Here is a 16,557-nt window from a genome sequence, read left to right on the forward strand (position 1 = left end):
CTTATAGTTAGGGCTGGCTCAGGTTTGCCTTGGTCCAGCCCCTAGATATGCTGCTATAGGCCTAGACTGCTGGGGGACATCTTAGGATACACTGAGCACCTCTTCTCCTCTTCTCCCATTCTCCTCTTCTTTCTCTCCTTCTGGATAAATTATTGTCTCTTCAATGCACATTACTAACTCTACTTTCTTTTTCCATGGATTCATGGCTGCTTGGAACCGGTCCTGCCTGCTGCCATGGCCCTGCTGATGGAACCGGCCTGAAACCGGTCCTGCCTGCTGTCATGGCCCTGCTGATGCGCTAATGAGCTAATGAGGTGGGTGTGGCTAACAGGTGAGAGTGAATGAGCTGATGAAGTGGGTGTGGCTAACAGGTGAGACTGATAGAGCTGATGAGGTGGAAGCTCGGAGCAGGTGGTGTTTTAGGTCAGTTGATGTTTGTTCTGCAGGTGAAGAGCCGTTATTTGTGACTTTCTGATCCAGACTTACTCTTGATGGTGTGTTTGAAGCCAATTGGCCTCTCGGGCTCATGTTCAGGTGAGATCAGATGAGTCTGAGCTCCACTCTGCTTTCACACTTGCACAAAGGCAGTTGGAGTGATGTAGAAACCCAACACTTGGCTCTTTGTTTGCAGGAAAAACTGGAGTGATGGCCGGCAGACAAAGAGGCCCCTCCACTTCCTCCTCTGTGTGCCATCTGGACTGAGCGTCCGCTGATGTTGGTTAAGTTAAACCTTTGCAGGTTGAGGAGAAAACGGCCAAGCAGAGACAGTTGGCATAGCAACATTTTGTTTGTTCGCTGACCTACAAACTCATCGCTGAGTTGACAAGTTGATTTAAGAAACACAAAGACGGCTGCTGAGGCAAACACAAAGCACTCTGGCTACTGAAGCACATCCTGACAAACACTTCCTGTAAACAGCCCGAAATACAACTCAACATTAAAACTAATATCAAAACTGATATCTGAAGAAAACAACACTTTGATTTAATGAAATACTCAAATCTCGCATGTCAAAGTGGTCCACAGAGAGATTGGTCCCTCCTGCTTTTAAGAGAGATGGCAGTATGAGTTATGTTATGCTGCATTCATGGGATAGCAATGTGGTGATGATGGAACATTGTAACACAAGGGTATGAGTTTGAATCCCGTTTGTTCTCCTGTTTTTACAAAAGGGCTGAATAGTTCATCCACCTGACATGTTCCCTCTATGCTACATAGACACAGTCAAGTGTAGAAAGCTCATGCAGTAACCATCCTAAGAGAGCTCCTCTTAGTATGAGCTGTGGAGGGTACAAGCATGTACTGGAGTACACAAACTACTATTACTTTTTTAGTTTTGCTTGTGTTGTGTGGTGTGCCGAGAAACGTCTCTCACTTTGGTGGAGCTAAGGATCCTTTCCAGCACCTTAAAATAAACTTTCCTCGGGAGGCTGGGCATTGTGATGCTTGGTTACACTTGCTGGTTCCCCTTTTTAAAGACGGGGACCAGCACTCCGCTATGCCACTCCACAAGCACCTCCATGCGACTCTGATGAGGCGTGTCAGCAAGGACAGCCCCACAAGGTCCACAGCCTTCGGCATCTGTCTGCTGTTCCCTGAGAGCCCTGGGACAGCTCGGCCTGAAAGACCTCATCCTTTGCTGGGCCGCTCCTATGGTTCCCGCCATGTTAAACAACAGAAACGTCCTCTCAGTTGTAGTTGCATAGAAAGGACCACTTTGCCTTGGAAGGTCCAACAGGAGCCATCGTCCCTGACCACACAGCTCCCAGGGTCACTGGGCACACAAGCCCCTCTGCTATGTAGAGGTGGCGATTCCTTGGATGAGGACCTAATATGAGCAGGGCGGTCTGCAATCAGAGCACTGACAGTCAAATGGGTCACAATCTTGGTTTTGATTTAGTTTGTTTCCCGTTTATTTTGACTTTTACTTCACTTCCTGGCTTTGTCATTGTCTGCCTTGCCCCTGATTTATTACCCACACCTCCCAGAGTGTTTTAACCCTGTGTTCCACTGTCTCTGTGTCGTTTTGCTTCTTCAGCTCAGACATGAGATGTGGATGGTTTAAACAAACAAGAACTCTCCCGCAGAACACCAGAGAATCCACAGGTCAAACTGGTACAACATCTGGACTGGTGGACTGTCTGGGATCACCACCACTGACTGGTTCACTCCTATTTATAACTAGTTAACGCATTTGAATAGTATTATATTGGGTTGTTGTCAATGCAAACGTGTTTGTTGTCTGCACTGTATTTATTCATATAAAAAAATAGTATTTAATACTAACAATAGGGAGTGCCTGATGGGGGGCCGTTTTGTAAAAGCTGTAGTGGTTTAAAATATGCATCATCATCCCGCAAGCTGTTCCAACTCCTCCCCTCAGGTAGGCGCTACATAGCACTGTACACCAAAACCAGCAGACACAGAAACAGCTTCTTTCCACTGGCCGTCACTCTGGACAGTTAATCAGACTCTACCATCTGCACTTTTTTTGACTACTGTCTTTAATGTCTTTTTTATCTTTTTTATATTTATCTTGTTTACTATATATTGTGTATAAGTATGAAGATTGAAACCACAGTCAAATTCTATGTATGTGTAAACGTACATGGCCATTAAAGCTGATTCTGATTCTGATCATCATCCCCTCCAACATTTAAAAGAGTGAACTGTGTCTGTGAACGGAGGTGAACCTGACCACAGATCAGCTCCACAAACACCGAGTTCACTACAGACTGAGTTCACCACAGTTCACTGTGTTCAGAGAACAGAGAATCAGAGAGGAAGAACAAACACCAGTTCTCCACAGTTCATTCACCTGGCGGCCGGGTTAGAGTTAGGGAAACGGCTGCCGGAAACATTCAGGTAATAATTGTTCAACACGTCAAAGACCGTGACACTTCACTGGTTTAACTGGAGGAGTGGGTCAGGACACTGGTTTAACTGGAAGTAGTGGGTCAGTAGACTGGTTTGACTGGAGGAGAGTGGGTCAGTACATTGGTTTGACTGGAGGAGAGTGGGTCAGTACACTGGTTTAACTGGAGGAGTGGGTCAGTAGACTGGTTTGACTGGAGGAGAGTGGGTCAGTACATTGGTTTAACTGGAGGAGTGGGTCAGTAGACTGGTTTGACTGGAAGTAGTGGGTCAGTAGACTGGTTTGACTGGAGGAGAGTGGGTCAGTACATTGGTTTAACTGGAGGAGTGGGTCAGTACACTGGTTTAACTGGAAGTAGTGGGTCAGTAGACTGGTTTAACTGGAGGAGAGTGGGTCAGTACACTGGTTTAACTGGAGGAGTGGGTCAGTACACTGGTTTAACTGGAAGTAGTGGGTCAGTACACTGGTTTGACTGGAGGAGAGTGGGTCAGTACACTGGTTTAACTGGAGGAGTGGGTCAGTACACTGGTTTAACTGGAAGTAGTGGGTCAGTAGACTAGTTTGACTGGAGGAGAGTGGGTCAGTAGGCTGGTTAAAATGGAGGAGAGTGGGTCAGTACACTGGTTTAACTGGAGGAGAGTGGACTCTGGATCAATCTCTTTCATCATCAGTGAGCCTGAAACTCTGGTTGTCACTCTCCTTATTTTGTTCTTTAAAATATCAGCTATTACCACTTTATTTATGGAACAAGGTAACAGGTAAGTCTATGTACACGTCATCTCTCTGTACACTACGTACACGTCATCTCTCTGTACACTACGTACACGTCATCTCAACAGACTTAAAGTGTCTCATGCAAAGATCCAATCACAGGCCTCACGTCTCCTTTGACATCACTGTGAAGAACAGTTCGTAACAATCAGGTTTATTTTTACAGGTGAGCTGTTTTTTTTGTGTGAAGGTGAAACATTCAAAGTGCTGTGAACATGCAGAAGGGCTGTGAGGAGGGAAGACGTCCAGAGAAACGTGATGAGAGGTGGAGGATCGTCATGTGAGTCAAACTGAAGGATGTATTTTGTGTGTGTGGGCTGTGGACACGTCAGTGCTGTTCGCTGAGGGAAGGCCTGCTAACCTCCACACCACCTCCACTACACACGGCTCCTCCATCGCTGAGCACAGTGAGCTGCTATTCAAAGACATTCACACCCACAGCTTTACTCACGCTGCTACTGAATTAGACCGATGGGCTCATCTGTGTCTCCAATAACTCACGTGACATTATTAAAACAGGAACACTGAAGTACATCTTAAAGAGTCTGTTGAATATAAAAATCACTCTTATTTAGGAGAAATTCTGTCACCTGTTTAAATCACTTGATTCAAGATGTTTCAAATAACCAAAAACACAAAAACAATGGCACAATCCTAAAATACATTTAAAAAAATTAAGATTTTTGAAAACGAGGCTAATTTTGTCAAAATACTGCACACTAATTCACATAACCACACACACAAGTAGCAGAACACCCCAGATCTTTTGAAAAATGAAACACTTACAATTAAAACTACAATTCAAAACTCTACAGTAGTTTATAAAAGCTAATCTTGTTACGGTATGGCACACGGTTCATACAATCTGATTCTCCTTGAACACCCTGTTGTGCTCACATTTCTACTTCTCTAATGATGAAATCAGAGTTAGATTTTATAGAGCTATCGCAAAAGTAAAATACAAGAATATATTGACCAAACACACACGAGACCCGGACTGCACACTGATGAAAATACTGATTTAGCTTCCAATTGTAAAATCAATCAGTATCAATGCATTTCCAAAGGTTGCATTTTGTACTGGAAATCAGAAGCAAGCATTCTAAATATAATGCAGTACAAAGACACAGCAAATATTTGTGAAAAAAAAGCATGAATAACAGTGTGTTACCATTGAAAACAGGCCTCTTGCTGCCATGTTGGCTTCCATTGTTGTTTTAAACAGGATCTCACCTGTGTTCGTAGAGATCTGGTGACAAGATGATTTAAATGGTAAATGGTGGTTTATGTGGGGGGTGGAGTAAGACCTTTAGTGATCTATACTGATCATAACCCCCAAACCTTTCTCCACTCACTCCAGAACCCAAACCAAAGGCTGTGCGCTGGTGTCTTTTCCTTCAGCCATATCATTTAGATATACATCTAGTCAAAGGCACTGAAAATACAGTGGCTGATGCCATGTCCCGGGCTGTAAGTGTTTAAGTTAACTTGTGTTTTTTTACTCCCTGCAGTGTCTCTTTCTGTCTGCTCTGGGTTTCTCCTCTCTGAAATAGCTTCTTAGGTACCAAAGTGGTAGAGGGGAGGTTTCTGGAGGGCTTGGTTGAGATCTCCTGCGGGGAGGACCCCATCTTAGGCTGCGGACGAATAGCCCATTTTGGTTTGGAACCTTCCTAACTGAGTGAAATAACCCGGAAGTACCTGAGTGGCCGCCATGATAAGTGCCGGTCGAATTGTCCAAACGCAAAGGAAAGGAGCTTCAATGCTTCCTAACGTAGCTTAGAACCACTGGACCTTCCTTTACGAAAGGAAAAGAGATAATGCCGACCCACAATTCCTTGCGACGGCAACATTTAAAGTGACGTATCATTCGGCCGTTCACGAGAACAGACGATCATGAAGACAAATGCAGATCATGTAAATAACCATTAGCATAATTTGGGAATACTTTCAATAATCTGTTAAACCGGCTGGCAAACTATGAACGCTAAGTTGCTGAAAACTGCTGTAAAGTGATGAAACTGCTGTGAAGTGATGAAACTGCTGTGAAGTGATGAAACTGACGTATTTGATATTCTCTCTCTGGTGTTGAACTGCAGCCTCAGCCCTCACTCTTTTATTTTATTTGACTTCAGTTACAGAAGCTTTAATGAAAGAGTTAAACTGGACGAGCTCTTCAGTCCGAGCCATGTTTATGATTATCATCTTTTTAATCAACTATTTTGTCACATTACAATAAAACATATCAAGTCAACACGAGTTGTGTGATGTTTCATAAACTGTTGTCTGCATATTTTTATCATCAGATAATATTTTATATATATATATATATATATATATATATATATATATATATATATATATATATATAATCTGCATATATATATATATAATCTGCATGTAAATAAACCATAACAACATAAAGGGATATGACACATATATGACACACATCGTTGTGGGATAACGTATTTAATTCAGCATGTTTGAAACTGAACAAATAGACTGTTTAGTAGCTTTGTACTCTGTGAAAAATAAGTTGGTTTCACTTTCATATTCAATTTCATATAGTTGTTTATGTCGTTATGACACAAAACTGTAAGAAGACGGCTGAAGTATCTAAGCTGCGCATTTTGTAGTCCATCTTCAGAACATTGTAGTTTCACCGCTGCCTACAGACTGACGTCACTAACATCGCCTGCCGCCGCGTCATAACTACGTCGCTTAGGGAAAGTGGAGTCGGATTTGCCAAACACCGCGGTTGTCTTCTCCTAACTCCTCATGAATTCTCCTTCCCATCTTTCCTTAACCCCATGACGTTTTCCACAGAGGTTAAGGAAAAGTGCTTAGGGTTAGATGTTAGGAGGTAAATATTTGACTATTCGACCGCAGCCTTACTCTGCGGGCTGGATCCCCGCCCTAAAATGGCTTCCTAGTGGGAGGAGCTGGAACGTTCCCCCTCCAAGAGGGCACAAAAGATGGCACCAATGGGAGTGTCGGGCTCTCTCTCTCTCTCTCTCCCTCTCTCTCTCACTCGGCAGGGCCTGCTGCACCAGCCTCATCCTGTGTTTGTTAATGGAAGTTGTCTGGCCTAAAATAAACAGGTGTTTGTGTTAAGAATCGATATGCGGCTTCCCTTTTTGTTTCCAGCCGTGAGCCAAGTGGTATCACTAGTTACAGATTTATAGGGACTGGTTACAGGTTTACAGGGACTAGTTGAAGATTTACAGGGACTAGTTACATGTTTACAGGGACTAGTTTCATACATTAACTGGCTGTTTTCATTCAGATGGTCATTATCTTTTTTCTCACTTTATTTTGGCTTTACTACAGAGTCAGTTTGTCCAAACGCCCACAGAGTAGAGCGACAGATGACTCATTCATCAGGAGAGGAGCAGAAAGATTTAGTACCGAGTAAACAGTAAATGTTTTTAATTTCAGCAAAATGCACATACAGGTAGGCTACTTCCTTTGAGGATAGAACACCGAAAATCCTATAGATGGTAATACAATGTATTGGATTGTAATGTGTTTATTTCTCATGAAACGCTGTCCCTTCAGTGTTTTCCCATCCGAGCAGATCGGTGACCTTACACAGTGTTCAGATATTGCTTATCCGGACATCAATACATATTTGATGTGGAAAAAACACCCTGTCAATAGCCAGCTCTTTGATTTATGTAAGAGATTAAAATAAGAGATTTAGTTGGAGATGACCTTTCCACCAGGCTGCCGACCTGCAGAGTATGGGTTGGACTTGCTCTATATGGAAAGGGTGTTGAGATAACATTTGTAATGATTTGAAGAGATATATAAATACATTTAATAGAATTGACCTGGAACTGAAAACCCAGCAATTCCCTTATCTCTGGATTAACAGACTCTTTCTGAAACCAGGCCATTATCATCTAGTCCAGTGTTTTTCAACCTTTTTTCGACACATTTTCTACAATAAAAAAATCCTGCGGCACACCAACAACCCAAAAAGTTACAAAATGTCACATTGTAGCATAATACAGCATATTGTAGGTAATTATTGCACTACCTAATGGCATGGAAGAGTATTCAGTGTTTCAAGTAAACCAGATCACTTTGTTAGAAAAATGAAAATAAAGTTATGCAAAAAATAACTAATATTTAGTTACTACTAAATAGCGTATTGTGGAAAACAATAAGCTATTTTTTTGCAAAACAAAACAGAATGAGTGCAGATGTGTGAGCATCACGTTGTATCAGTATTAGTGGAAGCAGTGAGCTGCTTTCCTCTACAACTCTTTTGTAAACGAGGTTGTAGATTTGATATGGACTCTCAATTCATGCTCCATGTTGAGAGACACAGCAGCAGAAAGCCGACTTCAACGAGATCTCATAAAGATCGGCTTGTGGCGAAATGACAATAATCGGCGACTCGCGCAAGCGTAACCTATTAACGGCGGACGGTGAAAATTTAAAATCAGCATTACCTCTTGCGCCCCACCTGTAATAAATACCTCCCCAGTTTGATAAATACTGACTTAAAGGAAATATGGTGTTCATTTATTTCAATGACAACCACAAAGTGTGCAGGCTTTGTTACTGCTATGTGTTTTTCGGGCTTTTGAAGGATATTTCCAGAGCCTCTCGATATGAAAAGTCAGAAAACGTCATTTCTGGAGCTCCAGGCTGCAGGCTGTTGGATGTTTGTCTTGACCTGCAAACGCATGAACTGTTGGGCTTTAAAAGTGAGAGCTCATAGCTTAAAATAGTGAAAGCTGCAGCAGCAAATCCCATTCTGAAAAGCACGCTCGCTGCTCTCTCTCGCTCTCTGTGTGCAGCGCATGCAGACACAGAGAAGAGTTGTAGACGCGACCCAGAAATGACAAGCTGTGTGTAGGTAAGATCAATAACATACAGCCGTTAAGTCTGATTAATAGCAGAACAAGGTGCAGACCTGTTCTATATTACTCTGCCAGCCACTATATTGCAGCTCAGACGCTCAACAATGGAAAATCATTTGCGGCAACTAAATAGTATTTTTTTGGACCAATTAAGTGAAATTGGACATTTTCCTACGGCACACCTGACGATCTCTCACGGCACACTGGTGTGCTGCGGCACAGTGGTTGACAATCACTGATCTAGTCAGTATGATGCCAGGATAATTGGTCTACCCACACCCAAGCTTGCAGAGCTCAAGTGCATTGCACGTGTAGCCGTCTAATGAAATGTTCCTCCTGGGCTACTGTAGGGCTTGGTAGGCCTTAGCCCCACCTACTTCCTGGTTCCCAATTAGTTTGAGCCACACCATGGCTGCAGTCGAATAGTGAAAAAATTACCTCCTAACGTCTAACCCTAAGCACTTCTTATTGACCTCTGTGATAACGCAGGGCTCTCAAGTGTCACGCATTGAGCGTGACTGTCACGCATTTCGGCCTTAAGTCCCGCCCTCCCGCCACACATCATATTTCTCACGCTGAAAAAAAACTCTAGGCTATTTAATGTGCCGCAGCGCACAAACATGACCTGGTCGCGCTGCCCTCACCATGGAGGAATCAAGCACGTCTCCCCAAATCCCCTGCCAATCAAAAAAAAGAAATGGGCGACACGAATAGCCAATCAGAAAAACGTATCTGTTGTATCTGGGTGAAATGTAATCCAGCAACCAATGAAAATAAAGCTTATAATAATATGGGGGGAGGAGGAGGAGGATATGTCACTCTTACCTGTCTTAAAAACTTGAGAGCCCTGATAACGTCACGGGGATAATTAAGGAAAGATGGGAAGGAGACTTTATGAGGAGTTAGGAAAAGACAACCGTGGAGTTTAGAGAAACCGACTCCACTTTCACTAACGACGTAGTTCAATTCAATTCAGTTTATTTTATATAGCCCAACATCACAAATACAAGTTTGTCTCGGAGGGCTTCACAATCTGTAACATAACATCCTGTCCCGGAACCTCACATCGGATCAGGAAAAACTCCCCCAATAAAGATAGTAAAAACCCTTTCACAGGGAAAACAGGGGAAGAAACCTGAGGGAGAGCAACAGAGGAGGATCCCTCTCCCCGGATGGACAGAAGCAATAGATGTCATGTGACCAGAATGAATAACGTAGCGTAGTTACTTTAAATGTGATGAATGATGTGTCACTTTAAATGTGATGAATGATGCGTCACTTTAAATGTGACGAATGATACATCACTGTAAATGTTGCCGCCGCAAGAAATTGTGAGTCAGCATTATCTCCTTCCTTTGGTAAAGGAAGGTCCAGTGTTTCCTTTGCTAAAGGAGCTAAGTTCAAAATAAATATATACATATTTAGGGTTAGGGATATATATATATACACACATACATCTTCCATATACATACATTTCATTCACACTTGTAACCCTCAAAAATAGTTTAATAAATAATCCTTTTGAAAACCATAAATTAGTTGACAGTTCTTACATTCATGTTATTGTTATTCTATAATTTAAATACATCTTCTTTTAATCCTTTTTTAGCTTTTTGTACAATAAACTTACAAACATCTCTCAAATCATGTTTACACTCATTTATTAAAACAACCTTCAGTTGGCCAGTTGAACAACCTTCAACTGTCCGCCATTTCTGAGATTGGAGTGGGACACGGAAAAAAAGCTGAGGTTGTGATCATCTTAGCAATAGAAGATCTTTGACGTGTCGAGTCTTGGCCAATCAGCGTTAAGATGTCTACAGCGGCTTCATTTCCCTTCCACCAGTTTTTTAATGGCAAGCTAAGCAGCTAGCAAACACGTTAGCTAACGTTGTTGGAGAGACAGCGAGTGAGTTTACTGGCAGCGGAGAGTCCGTGGCAGCGTGTGACGTCAGCCAGGAGAGCGGAGAGTCAGTTCTACCTACCGACACCTGACTACTACTAATTATAATCTATATAGTTATGCGGTTATAATCACTGTCACACGAGAGAGAGAGAGAGAGAGAGAGAGAGAGAGAGAGAGATGTTCAGGTTTACCTGGTGGAAACATTATTCAGTGTTCTATCTAGACTAACAGTGACGTGTCCTCAAAGTAAAGTGGTATGACAGTATGACATAATATGGTCAAATAAAATAAAAAGGCTAGTACATTATACATATTATTGCATATAAGTGTAATATTATAAAGTGAAATGTAGTAGTAGCAAAACAATATTCAGTATAGTACAGCAGAATACATATTGTAAGTATTAAGTCTACAAAATACACATATATACACACACACTACTGTTCAAAAGTTTGGGGTCACTTAAAAATGTCCTTATTTTTCAAAGAAAAGCACTGTATAGATAACATTAAATTAATCAGAAATACACTACATTGTTAATGTGGTAAATGACTATTCTAGGTGGAAGCTTCTGGTTTTTAATGAAATACCTACATAAGTGTATAGAGGCCCATTTCCAGCAGCTATCACTCAGTGTTCTAATGGTACATTGTGTTTGCTCATCGCATAGAAAACTAATGGATGATTAGAAAACCCTTGTGCAATTATGTTAGCACAACTTAAAACAGTTATGCTGGTGAGAGAAGCTTTACAACTGGCCTTCCTTTGAGCTAGTTGAGTATCTGGACCATCACATTTGTGGGTTCATTATATTCTCAATGGCCAGAAAAAGAGAACTTTCATGTGAAACTCTGCAGTCGATTCTTGTTCCTAGAAATGAAGGCTATTCCATGCCAGAAATGGCACAGAAACTGAAAATTTGTCTGGGTGACCCCAAACTTTTGAACGGTAGTGTGTGTATGTGTGTCTATGTCTATTTGTACACTTAGGTATTGACAAAAGAAGAAATAAAACTCATAATGATCATAGTTTGTCAGCTTCTTGATGAGTGACTCTCCCCCCGCTGTCACCCTTCTCTGCAGGTATGACAGCATTTGTACACAGTATTTGTACACAGTCTTTGTACACAGTATTTGTACACAGTCTTTGTATACAGTATTTGTACACAGTCTGGCAGTGCATTTGCTTTAGCTCTGTACATCGTCTGCATTATTTTATAATAAACCAAATCATTACATTTCATAACGTGATCTGTAAAACAAAGGATTTGTGTGCTCATAGTAACCATAGTAACAGCATTATTCATGATGGTATCACTCAACTGTTGAATTTATAGAAGTTTTAAAAGTTGACCTCACCTCCACACAATGAGATGAATATGAGGAAGTGAGCAATACTCCAGGCTGATTCATGACTAATAACTTGGGACGTTATTTCACTGACGTGAAGATATAAAATGTTCCGTGTTAATAACAGTAAATGATCCGATGACTCTGGAGGCCGCTGGGCGGCGCTGCAGACTGCAGACCGGAAGTGCGTCAGTCTGCGTTTCCGTCACAGTGTTTAGCTGGCGTTAGCGTGGTTGGGTTTCTCCGGAGCTTCTCCAGTCTCTTGTTGTGTTATAGCCGCTCCGATGTACCGAGCGCCGGACAGACCTCAGCGGAGTCCCGGAGCTCCGCCGCCGACTGACCGGCTCCCTTCCTCGGGCTCCTGCTGGCGCTCCCCCGGGCCCGCGCACTCCCCGGGTCCTCACCGGGGCTACAGGGACTCTTTATCCGGGTTCGGTAGCGGCTCCCGGGGGTACGCAGACTCTCCATCCGGGTTCGGTAGCGGCTCCCGGGGGTACGCAGACTCTCCATCCGGGTTCGGTAGCGGCTCCCGGGAGTACGCAGACTCTCCAGCCGGGTTAGGTAGCGGGTCCAGGGGGTTCGGAGGACCGTGGCGGTCCAGAGGAGCTGGATCCCGGAGACCTCAGTCCTTCAGTCCTTCAAACCAGCAGGTGAAGTAGAGAGAGAGAGACAGACGTTGGTTTCTGTAGCTTGTCGGTTTATTCACAGGAACTCGCAGTTTCTTCACACTCCTCATAACAACAACACACACCGTCACACCTCCCGCCTCCCCACCTTCTCCACCAATCACAGGACGCGACCCTGCCAACCAGGACGCTGCTTCCCTGTGATTGGCCAGAGAGAGTGAGAGGCCACCACCCGACCCAGGTGCCTGAACAGGGTCGCTACTGTACAGGACTGTCTCAGAAAATTAGAATATTGTGATGAAGTTCTTTATTTTCTGTAATGCAATTAAAAACAAAAATGTCATGCATTCTGGATTCATTACAAATCAACTGAAATATTGCAAGCCTTTTATTTTAATATTGCTGATTATGGTTTACAGCTTAAGAAAACTCAAAAATCCTATCTCAAAAAATTAGAATATATCCTCAGACCAAGTAAAAAGAAGATTTATAACAGCAAAACAAAATCAAACATTTGAAAATGTCCATTAATGCACTCAGTACTTGGTTGGGAATCCTTTTGCACGGATTACTGCATCAATGCTGCGTGGCATGGAGGCAATCAGTCTGTGGCATTGCTGAGGTTGTATGGATGCCCAGGATGCTTCAATAGCGGCCTTTAGCTCATTTGCATTGTTGGGTCTGGTGTCTTTCAGCTTCTTCTTCACAATACCCCACAAATTCTCTATGGGGTTCAGGTCAGGGGAATTGGCAGGCCAATCGAGGACAGTAATGCCATGGTCAGTACACCAGTTACTGGTGGCTTTGGCACTGTGGGCAGGTGCCAGATCATGCTGGAAAATGAAATCCTCATCTCCATAGAGCTTTTCTGCAGACAGAAGCATGTAGTGCTCTAAAATCTCTTGGTACACAGCTGCATTTACTCTGGACTTGATGAAACTCAGTGGACCAACACCAGCAGCTGACATGGCACCCAAACCATCACTGACTGTGGGAATTTCACACTGGATTTCAAGCAACTTGGACTTTGCGCCTCTCCAGCCTTTCTCCAGACTCTGGCGCCTTGACTTCCAAATGAAATACAACACTTGCTTTCGTCTGAAAAGAGGACTTTGGACCACTCTGCAACTGTCCAGTGCTTCTTTTCCAGAGCCCAAGTCAGACGCTTCTTCCGTTGTCTTGAGTTCAGAAGTGGCTTGACCATGGGAATACGGCTATTGTAGCCCATTTCCCGGACACGTCTGTGAACAGTGGCTTTTGATACCTGGACTCCAGCTTCAGTCCACTGTCTTTGAAGCTCCCCAAATTCTGGAAGCGACTCTTCTTCACAATGCTGTTAAGGCTGCGGGCATCTCTCTTGGTTGTGCAGCGTTTCCTGCCACATTTCCCCCTTCCAACAGACTTTTTGTGGATGTGCTTTGAAACTGCACTCTGTGAACAGCTTGCTCTTTGAGAAATGTCTTTTTGTGTCTTACCCTCCTGATGGAGGGTGTCAATGATGGTCCTCTGGACAGAAGTCAGATCAGCAGTCTTCCCCATACTTGTGATTTAGTTTACTGAACCAAGCTGAGTGTTTTCCAAGGCTCAGGAAACCCTTGCAGGTGTTTCGACTTAATTAGACGATTCAAGTGATTAGTTGAATACCCTACTAGTATACTTTTTCATGATATTCTAATTTTTTGAGATCAAAATAATCTGCCAGTTGCTTTTTATTTTTTAGGTTGGAGATTACAATAAGAGAGGCATCTCTTATTGTTTAAGATCACTAGTTCAATATCAGCACTTGGTCCTTATTACGCCATATGATTTAGGGAATTTAAGCTAGAGTGAAGTTAAATACTGTAACCGCTGCACTCTTTAAAAATAAATAAATATATATATATATATATATATATATATATATATATATATATATATATATATATATATATATATATATATATATATATATATATATATGCACACGATCAGCTGTGTTAAACTGTTTATGGGCCCAGGTGTACAGAACCAGTTTGTGTTCATTCACTATTTATTTGGATGTTTAGTTTTCCATTGTTGGTCACTTGTGCTTTTCTTGTTTATATTTTGACATTTGTGTCCAGCTCTGGTTCTGGTCCATCATGTCCAGCTCTGGTTCTGGTCCATCATGTCCAGCTCTGGTTCTGGTCCTCTATGTGTCCAGCTCTGGTTCTGGTCCTCTATGTGTCCAGCTCTGGTTCTGGTCCTCTATGTGTCCAGCTCTGGTTCTGATCCTTCATGTCCAGCTCTGGTTCTGGTCCTCTGTGTCCAGCTCTGGTTCTGGTCCTTCACGTCCAGCTCTGGTTCTGGTCCTCTGTGTCCAGCTCTGGTTCTGGTCCTTCATGTCCAGCTCTGGTTCTCGTCCTCTATGTGTCCAACTCTGGTTCTGGTCCTTTATGTCCAGCTCTGGTTCTGGTCCTTCATGTCCAACTCTGGTTCTGGTCCTTTATGTGTCCAGCTCTGGTTCTGGTCCTTCATGTCCAGCTCTGGTTCTGGTCCTCTATGTGTCCAACTCTGGTTCTGGTCCTCTATGTGTTCAGCTCTGGTTCTGGTCCTCTATGTGTTCAGCTCTGGTTCTGGTCCTTTATGTCCAGCTCTGGTTCTGGTCCTTCATGTCCAACTCTGGTTCTGGTCCTTTATGTGTTCAGCTCTGGTTCTGGTCCTTCATGTCCAGCTCTGGTTCTGGTCCTCTATGTGTCCAGCTCTGGTTCTGGTCCTTCATGTCCAGCTCTGGTTCTGGTCCTCTATGTGTTCAGCTCTGGTTCTGATCCTCTATGTGTTCAGCTCTGGTTCTGGTCCTTCATATCCAGCTCTGGTTCTAGTTTATTTTACTTTTTGATTTAGTATTTAGTAGTGGACCCTGAGGGGGCGGGGCTTAAATACAGCCTGAACAGATGTTCCTTAACTTTGATGAAGAGTCACAACATCTGTCTCAACATTCATTCAACTTTCTCACGTAGAACTACATTTTACTTTTGAACACATCATGAGAAGATTATAATTAACGTTCACCCAATGCTCATTTTTACTGAGTGGAGCTTGAAGGCATCATGTTAGCTCTCAGCAGGACTTTGCTAGAGAGACTCCATGCTGGTTTTAAAGTGTGTGTGTGTGTGTGTGTGTGTGTGTGTGTGTGTGTGTGTGTGTGTGTGTGTGTGTGTGTGTGTGTGTGTGTGTGTGTTTTCAGGGTGAAGCTTCAGTGGAGAAGTATTTCAGTCCGTCGATGCTGCAGGATCCCTGGGAAGCTCTTCAGCCCGCTGCAGACGTCCTGAAAGGAAACCACCAGAGACGCTGAAGTACGACCAGAGACAAGAGAACCCTACAGAACAAGAGAACCCTTCATACGAGAACAACACAAAACCCCCCAGCAGCAGGAAGCAGCTCCTCTTCAGTCTCTCCAGCTGGTTCTTTGCCTTCAGAAGAAAGGGCACCGATCACATGACCTGTCAGTCACACGACCTGTCAGTCATTGCTCCCTCCGGCCCTGCAGTCACATGACCAACATGTTAACGGCTTCATCCAAACCGTTTGCACACGTGTGCACCAGATGTGCATGTGATGAGGTCTTGAGCGTTCTAATCCATGTGTTGAACCTCATCCTGAGTTTTGTATTGATCGTTTGTCTTCAAAGTGTTTTCAGGGTCTCTTGTGGAAGTTAATAAAAGCGCCACCATGTGGTTAACTGGAGTCATAGTTTATAGTTATTGTGCCACGTTTCAGTAAATGATAATAACGAGCCGACACCAACCCTATAGCGGTTTGTCGTGAGACATGGAGGAAAGCTGAGGTCGGGATCTTCCATAAAACATCTTTGACGTGTCGAGTCTTTGCCAATCAGCGTTAAGTTGTCTCCAGCGGCTTCTTTTGTCTCCAACCAGTTTTTTTAATGGAAGCTAGTCAGCTTGCTATCACGTTAGTTAACGTGTTTGGGTTGTGTATCGTCGTTAAAGTTCCGTTATGTTCCGTTACAGTTCAGTCTTGCTTGTAAAAACGTAACGTGATGAAACACGGCGTAACCCCCGGTCTGGTTCAGATACCCAGTCACTCTTAACGTTAAACCGGAGGATCTGGCTGCAGGTTGTTTTTTAACTCAAAGTAGAATGAAGCAAATCTACTGTGGCTCAGTGGTTAGCATGCCTGT

General features: G+C 43.2%; 1 protein-coding gene across 1 annotated transcript; it reads left to right on the plus strand.

Moving 5' to 3' along the window:
* The first annotated feature begins 11,977 nt into the window (after positions 1-11,977).
* Positions 11,978-16,081, plus strand: mplkip (M-phase specific PLK1 interacting protein). Its single transcript, XM_079216852.1, has 2 exons — positions 11,978-12,422; positions 15,604-16,081. The coding sequence occupies exons 1-2, from the start codon at positions 12,057-12,059 to the stop codon at positions 15,709-15,711; spliced, it is 474 nt and encodes a 157-aa protein (XP_079072978.1). The 5' UTR covers positions 11,978-12,056; the 3' UTR covers positions 15,712-16,081.
* The last annotated feature ends 476 nt before the right edge of the window (positions 16,082-16,557 follow it).

Source organism: Taurulus bubalis, assembly GCF_910589615.1.
Source record: "Taurulus bubalis genome assembly, chromosome: 4".
In the NCBI taxonomy this organism is placed as follows: Eukaryota; Metazoa; Chordata; class Actinopteri; order Perciformes; family Cottidae; genus Taurulus; species Taurulus bubalis.

What these genes read in the sequence shown, in the direction of transcription:
- mplkip (XM_079216852.1), top strand. Translation starts at nt 12,057, where the DNA reads ATGTACCGAGCGCCGGACAGACCTCAGCGGAGTCCCGGAGCTCCGCCG. An exon ending in TCAGTCCTTCAAACCAGCAG is followed by an intron (nt 12,423 to 15,603) that starts GTGAAGTAGAGA and finishes GTGTGTTTTCAG; the next exon opens with GGTGAAGCTTCAGTGGAGAA.